Source organism: Dromaius novaehollandiae, chromosome 16, assembly GCF_036370855.1.
Source record: "Dromaius novaehollandiae isolate bDroNov1 chromosome 16, bDroNov1.hap1, whole genome shotgun sequence".
Lineage (NCBI taxonomy): Eukaryota > Metazoa > Chordata > Aves > Casuariiformes > Dromaiidae > Dromaius > Dromaius novaehollandiae.
In genome coordinates this window covers 20,907,632-20,915,525 of record NC_088113.1, presented here as the reverse complement: position 1 = coordinate 20,915,525, position 7,894 = coordinate 20,907,632, and the positions used below count along the sequence as shown (strand labels likewise).

Sequence of the window (7,894 nt, the reverse complement as noted above, 5' to 3'; positions counted from 1 at the left end):
TCCGCGGCAGGGCGGCCGCTGCCCCTCTAACAGGGTGCACAGGGCCGGCGCGGGCAGGGCCAGGCAAACCAGGGAGAAAGAGGGATTTCAGTCCAATGCTACCGACCACCAAGTCAAGGTTCATTGTGCTTTACTGATAAAAAAATACAAAATTTTGTGTTTTTCTCTTAATACACAGTATTCCCAATAACGACGAAAAGCCCTGTCTCGCCTTGTGACCAAGGCAGCCCTGATAGCGTCCTTCAAGACGATCACACTGAGAAAAACGCTGCTGAACGTGGTGGAGACTGTGGTCACCTCCATCTTGCTTGGGAAAATCGCCATTTTGTGCAGATGCACCAGGGCCGTGAACGCTGGTAACTTCCTTGTTATGCCGAGGTGGCAGAGAGAGATGACCTGATACGGCTGCACGTTTAATAGCTTCCTCATTGGAGATAACCAGTCACGAGTTTGAAGTCTATTTGTTTGCCCACATTAGGGAAGAACATTGTAAGAAACAACTGAATATGCATGATGACTGGTTGTGTATAAATTGCAGGCTGCACTGGAGTGAGGGGCCGCTCCTGCAGGAGACACTATTTTGCCTGGCAAAATAAACTCTCCATAAATCCTTGTGCTTGTTCCATGTGATTTGTCGATGATTGCTATTCCTGCAAAAAGCACTTAGGTGGTCATACCAACATATGACATTTCCTAACATTTACGGTGACCCAGGCAGGACCACAGACTGCCTGAGATGGAAAGCCCTCAAGTAAAGATGTCTACGCCAGCATCTGGGTGAATTCACCCTAGACGTGCTTGTTTGGGGTTTTCCACATCGAATAGCATTGAAAACAGTTGATATCACAGGGAACACACAAGGTGGGATCAGGCCAGGAACCCCTTTTCCAGAAATTTTAAATAATTGGAAACATTTAGATGGTACTGAGGGCTTATCCAGGGAGCGCGTGGCCACGCTCTGCAAGGAGGAAGGGCCAGCAGGTACCCAGGAGGGGACACCCACCCAGGTCCGGCCACCCGAGGGTTCCTTCGATCAGGTAAGATTAACGTTTCTGCGGCTCCGTTTGGAAGACAGCAATAATCCCTTTGACCCAGTCTGCGATGTATGGGACAACCAGGCACATGATTGTCCCAGAGGTCCAGCAGCAATGACAGGGTCTAAGAATTTTTCACAGGTGCAAATGGAGTGAAACACCTTTTGGTGGTGCTGGATCAGTTGTGTTGATGGGTGGAAGCATTCCGCACCAGAACTGCCGATGCTAAAACAGCGGGGAAAGCCCTATCGAAAGACATCATTCCACGTTTTGGCATCCCTGAAGTGACAATTTACAACCAGGGCAGTCATTTCACTGCCCAACTTTTACAACACCTATATCAAGTCTCAGGGATCACAGCACAAACACATACTCCTTATCACCCGCAGTCATCAAGACATGTAGAACGCAAACACTGAGAAATAAATTGCCAAAGCTTTGCCAGGAAACAGGATTTAAGTGGCCAGAAGCCCTACCACCGGCACTTTGGAATACATGTCACACACCTATTTTAACCTTTGAATTAACATCCCTAGGATGTTAAACCTATTTGGCCAACCAGGGAGAATTCCCAGGACCTTTGTTTCTTCTCACACCAGTCTTTTGGCAGGAGCTGAACAGGTGACCCAACATGCAATGCAATTACAGAGTCAGCTACAAGCCATGCATCATCATGTTAAAATGTCTCAACTGTCTCTGTCAGCTGTCTCCCTAGCCGGTGTTCCTGCACTAGCTCCCAGTAGTAACCTTCAATTACAGAAAACTGCTTGTGCTTTAGCCAAAAGCATTAATCTAATGTCAACTCTAATCGCTCAATTACAGGATGAACTAACCGCTAGACTCCCTGCAACAACTGAGTCTCATACGTTTCTGGAAGCCAGCACTGAAGAATCAAGACACAAGTTTATGCCACCCTGACACTTCAGGTATCTTACTTAACTCAGGCCTCTTCTGCTCCTTTGAACCTTCAAATTCCTTCAAGCCACAGGAACACTTCCAAGGGGAGAGATGAAAAAATGAGGCATTCAGAATTAAACCCAAGTAAATGCTCTAAAAGAACATTATGTAGACCATAACAGTGCATCAGAGGAAGCCACCACAGCTTTATCTAGTCACCATTTTAAAAAAGTAAACAGTTAAGTTCCATTCTCAGCCTTTAAAAATCATAGGAATAACCAAAGTCATTGGTCAAACAGATTTATCAGATAGGGATTATCACTATTACCAGCACTAACCTGTACTGGGTCAAATGGTAATTTTTTTCTGTGGTTACTGTTTCACCATTAGCTAACATTTTCCGCACATAGCTACAACAGGAACCAATCCTACAGACAACTGTGTTGTCAGAGGGATTATTTTACAACAACAACAACAACAATCAGAAAACCATTAATGTGGACCTAGATAAGACATAAACCAACCTATACTAAGGCGATTTCAGAATTAACTCAAAAAAAAAAAGAAGTTACATTCCTACCATAGACCTCCACCTTAAATTAACAGCTACAAAGCCCTCAGTCTCCACTCATGACTGTCTAAGAAAAATTACCTGTCTGCATCCCTCTAAGCCCACCTTCCCCAGGTCAATACAGGTACTAAGACTGGCTGAACTGGCAATGGCAATGTTACAACCTGACACCACTGTACTTCTGTAGCACCACTTACGAGAGTGCCCCACAAATGTTTACTCTCACAACACTGCTGTGAAGCAGGTGTTAAACCCCTTTTTAGAGGGGAACGGAAACTGAGGCACAGAGGCGATTTGGCTCTAATAACGCAGCAGCAGTACTTGATAAAACCCAGATCTTCTAACTCTCAAGCCTGAGCTTTATCTTGCATTCTCTTCCAGGGACAACGATCTTCCTGAAAATACTTTGCACTTCAAGAGAACTTATGGTCAGTTTTGGACAACAAGAAGCTTCTCAACATCTCCAGGTAAAGTGATTAAGATTTAAGAGAAAAAAAAATGAAGGAAAATAAAGTTGAGCAGCTGCTTGATCATAATTGTCAAATTACGACAAATCTCAAATAACGAGAACGGAAAACGATATAAACTATAGCTTATAAACTACGTAGTTTATAGTTTCCTATAAACTACATGATAAAAAATTTCCCTTCTGTCTGATCTCATGCCAGCAGTATGGGAGAATTGAGAAGTCAGACAGAACAGTCTAGAAATAACCGTGAAGAGTAACGAAGGTTTGAAAACCAGTCTGCCACAGTTTGGCTGAATGTTCTACACACGGCAGAACAACGCTAACATTGAGTGGTCCCTCAGTAAGGTACTGAGCTCAGAGCTCTGAGAACTATCAAGCCCGTTTCTCTTTTGGTCAGAATTCATCCCGTAACCTTGGTGGGTGGTCCATGCCAAAAAACGAAGAGGGTTTTCCATGCACATCGCGCTCTCGCTTCACAAAGGCGGTAAATGAGGAGACACAGTTCCCAATAAAATGATCGGACTGGCCAAGAACGTACAAGTCAATCTGGGCCACTTCAGGCTGCAAGCTTACAACTTTGATCTGTAGGGAGAAAATAAGGAAAGTAAATTAATCCAGTCATCTACTCCTGTGATCCAAAACTCTTAGCGTAACACTAGAAATGGGAGCACAGATTTACAACAGGAAAGGGACTGGACCCTATCTTAAGTTGCCCTACAACTGTTCTATGAACAAGTCAAAACTTTTGAAAGTCACTTATATCGTTTATCTTAATTGAAGTCTTTTTCAGTGAGAAATTCACTACCATGCAGGGTATTGCTCTTCAACCTCTAGGAAAGGGAGAGTTCTCCAACGAGTTTTACAGTTTCATTTATATTGCTATGAACAAAATTCACTTCAAGATGCCAATATTTTTCTGTGGATATACGTACACCATACCTGTGTGGTATATTACAAAAGCCGCATAACTTACTACATCCTGACTGCCTTATTTTGCTTTATTCTAAACCCTTATTCTAAAATTTGCCCTTATTCTAAATCTAGTGTCATTTTATTTGACACCAAGCGCCAAGCTCTAATGCCAAGCCCATGTGCCAAAGAGATAGACATGGGTTACCACAACTTGTGTTTCTCCCAAAATGTCATTTTCTAATTTTCTAAACCCAAAAGTTTTCCCCATTGCAAAAATCAACTCCCCACCTCCCATTGCACCTACTACAGCTGCTGCTTATAGCGGATGCTTTCTTGTAAGGGACATGAAACTTTTTAGACACCTAATAGCCAGAGGATTAAACTGAAATGGAGTCAGGAAACACTCTGCCTAAGCACATATCCATCCAGTGAGAAGAGAGGCTGAGGTTCTCAGAGCAGCCAGTTATTTATCTGCATTTTAGTACAAGGTTCCAAATGCCTTAGGACTATTTCCCTCGGTATCTCAAAGGACGACCAGCATGCGAACATCTGCTCAATCCTTTGACTCACTCACTAGGCAGTCTTAATTTTACTTCAACAATAGGTCATGTTAATACTTCCCATTATCTGCTGAACATAATCTCACTTCCACTGAAAATGCGTTACACAGCTAACCATCTGCTGCTTGTGGCAGCAAGCAGAAGCTGAGGAAGGTCTTCATTAAAGCATTCCTGCTGGAATGAGTTTCTGAAAGACTTACCTTTCCTTGGAAGAACTGCTGTATTTCCTTGGTGTAGGGCTCAGAATCAGTAGCAATATAAATAGATTTAGCTTCTGTCTTTTTCACCCAGAGCTTCAGAGCACGCTTGATCTCTTTGAGGTCTGGCAGGCACATATCCATGGTAAGAGACACAGCAGTGTTTCGGTCATAGCCCACACACTGAGGTGAAGCCATGAAGTGAGGCCCAGCTGTCCCATCCTTTAACATATTACAAGCATTTTTCTATTGGAAGAAGGAAAAATACTATGTTTGAATGGCAACAGCTAGAGAAAACAGTACCAAGCCCCTGCACTGCTGGCAGAGTTACAGTCTGTTTGAAATATGAATCCCAACAGCATTTCTAAGACTCAAACAGTGAGTTACTGAATGCGAGCTGGGTTTAACCTTTCCCTCCCAGAATGGGAGTTCCTCTTTTGATAGCCTTTTGCACAGAATGACAGCCGGGCTACAGCAACTGCATGAACTACATCAACGAGCATTACGCAGCAGTCGTACCCAGTCTGAGCCGATCCTCAGGTGGATTCCTACGTAGGGCCTAACCAGGAGAGAATGAATATAGGCTTCTCCTTTCTTCACCATTTCATCAGACCACACAATATACTTATGCAGAGGTCGATGCTCTTCTAAGACTGGAAACTGGGCTGGAGCTCCAGGTAAGGCAAGTACAGGGTGCTCAGATGGTGGAAACCTAAGAATCAAACACAGACAGGAACACAAGCTCTCAGCTTGTCTGTTGAGCACACAGTCTTGTGGCAGTAAACAGTATTATACAGTTACAAAAAAAAAAAAAATCATAAACGATGTCTCGCACCAGGGAAATGGCTTCTTCAGCCCCCAATTTTTATGCCTTAGACCCAGTCTTCAATGCTCCATCCACATCCTTTATCTTTACAAGTTCTGGACTAGAAGCCCCTATCTCCAAAAAAGGCAGAGCAGAAAAGCCCTTCCTCCTTTTCACCTTGGGGGACAGGATAGTGAAGGCCTACTCAGCTGCTGTTCCTGTTAGAACAAACATACAAAACAGGACCCGAGTTCTGGCCTGAGCGCTGGGTAACTAGTTAGTCCTGTTCAGAAAGTGATGCCATCCTTCGCTCCATATTCCAAGTTTGAAACCTTGAACAAAAATTGCTGCACATTGATTTTTTGAAGGTTACAATGGAAATTATGATGCACGCTGAAATATACAGCACTTTACACAAGATGAATCCAAATCATTATGCCATGTGAACAGAAGCAAAGCTCAGATACCACCTTTTACCTCAGACCTCACGACAAATGAATTAATCTCATTTGATGGACAACACAAAGATAAGAATCTGACACGTACAGTAATGAGCTAGCAAGCAATGAGAGTTTAGGTTTTTCATCCCAGGCTACAGCAATTCTGTCATCCAACCCTGCTGATATGATCAAAGTCACTTGTGTCTCTGATAACATAAGATAAGCTGCAAAGGTTCATGATCGGCAACTGAGAACCAAAATCTTTTTGAAAAGTAATTAAACGTTTAGTCAATAAACAGTCATTGATTTCTGAGCTGGTAATTAACATTTAATCAGCCTAACAGAGTTCACACCTAATATCGTCCACAGGAAGAGCCCGTTCTGCCAGTATTTAATGGAAAAAGCATTAAGGTTTTCAATTATATTGCTAAACAAACACTTCAGTCTCCTCCCCCCAAATGATGAAGACCCTACAGTGACAGGCACAACTGTTTTCAAGAGTTATTTTAAATGCCTAGACTGGCATGCTAACGTTTTCCCAACTTTTTGCTACCTTTGGATCCAATGGTCCTTGTAGGCGGAACTGAAGGAAATTCCCTTGAAGAGCTCAGACTTATCAAAATCCACTTTGAACTGATCCCAGAATGGACCAAACGGGTTTCCATCCTGCAAAGGAGAGGCAGGTGTTCATTCGATGCACACAAAGAGCCTGACAACACAGATCGGATGAGATCCTGGGCTGTAAAACTGAAGCGATCTGCAGGCGCTCTTTCTGCTACAGGAAGAAAGCACACAGACTATAACAGCCTGCCTGCTTGCTGCCTACTATCTCCATAGGAAGGAGCGGGTGAAACACATTAAAAAAAGTTTACTGAGAACTAATGCAAAGGCTGCCCTAAAAATTTCAAATACTACAGATCTCAAACTTGCACTTTAGGGTGGTTGATTCAAAACCAGTTAGACAACTGTAGCATGGACAGAAAATGGGTAGCAACCAGTAGCAGATTAGCTTTTTGTTAGATGTATTTGCCTTTCAGTCATAACCAGTTCTGAAGTGACAACACCTACTTGCACGGTCTTACCGAACCCCAAGCATCTGGCGATAAAGAGAGGCATGAAGCTGACTCAAAAGAGGGCAGAGTCAGCTGTAGCGATAAGCAGCAAAGGGAATGCCATGGAGAACGATTCCCAAGCAAAGTCGCAGATGAATGCCAGCATCCATGAGTCAGTCGTTCCTCCCACTAAAACCAGCAAAACCAAACTGGGCACCTGGGGAGGGAGGCAGGGATGAAGGGAGGAGAGACTTGCCTTCATGGGACAAGTACTTTTGTCGGTGCTCCTCTGGGCTGCGGCCTCGAAGCAGTAGGCCACTCGCTTGCCGGGGGGCCAGCGGGCGGGCGCCAGCTCCTCCATGAACTCCTCCAGGCTGACGACGCGGTGGTACTCGAGGAGCGGCTCCAGCCTGAAGTACTGCGCGTAGGGGACGTGCAGCTGGGGACGGCAGGAACACCCTCACTCGGGGGAGCGGGGCAGGGCCCGGCAGCCCGCCGAGGCCCGCGCCGCCCCCCCCCCCCGCTTCCCCGCCCCCCGGCGCGGCCCGGCCCCGCGGGGCTCACGTTGGTGTAGGGCGGGCGGTGGTGGCGGTACTCGATCCAGGGCGGCACGGCCAGGGTGCGGTTGAGGGCGCGGGCGAAGGCCAGGGCGCCCAGGAAGTGCTCGGCCTGGTTCCCGAAGCGGCCTGCAAGAGGGGCGAGAGCAGCCTCAGCCGGGGCCCCGCGGCGCGGCCCCCCCCGGCCCGGCCCGGCCCGGCCCGCCCCGGCGGCGAGGCCTCACCCATGCAGGGGCAGTAGAGCAGGTAGCCGGCGGGGTCCCAGGCGGGGCCCGCGCCGCCGCCCGCCGCCGCCGCCAGCAGCAGCAGCAGCGGCAGCAGCCCGGCGACCGGGGGCGCCGCCATGGCGGCGGAGGAGGGAGGCGGGCCCGCGCCGTCCCGGCATGCCCCGGGGCCCGCC

The 7,894-nt window shown here is 46.6% G+C and overlaps 1 protein-coding gene across 1 annotated transcript; it reads right to left on the bottom strand.

Annotated features, from left to right (window-relative positions):
- Positions 1 to 113: 113 nt before the first annotated feature.
- On the bottom strand, positions 114 to 7,859 carry POFUT1 (protein O-fucosyltransferase 1). Its single transcript, XM_064521717.1, has 7 exons — positions 7,719 to 7,859; positions 7,502 to 7,623; positions 7,194 to 7,376; positions 6,439 to 6,551; positions 5,160 to 5,352; positions 4,644 to 4,886; positions 114 to 3,553 (listed from the first exon to the last, which is right to left on the bottom strand). Exons 1-7 carry the CDS (start codon positions 7,837 to 7,839, stop codon positions 3,365 to 3,367), a joined length of 1,164 nt encoding a protein of 387 aa, XP_064377787.1. The 5' UTR covers positions 7,840 to 7,859; the 3' UTR covers positions 114 to 3,364.
- Positions 7,860 to 7,894: the final 35 nt, after the last annotated feature.

What these genes read in the sequence shown, in the direction of transcription:
- POFUT1 (XM_064521717.1), bottom strand. Translation starts at nt 7,839, where the DNA reads ATGGCGGCGCCCCCGGTCGCCGGGCTGCTGCCGCTGCTGCTGCTGCTG. An exon ending in AAAGTACTTGTCCCATGAAG is followed by an intron (nt 6,552 to 7,193) that starts GCAAGTCTCTCC and finishes TCTCCTTTGCAG; the next exon opens with GATGGAAACCCGTTTGGTCC. An exon ending in AGCAGTTCTTCCAAGGAAAG is followed by an intron (nt 3,554 to 4,643) that starts GTAAGTCTTTCA and finishes TTCTCCCTACAG; the next exon opens with ATCAAAGTTGTAAGCTTGCA.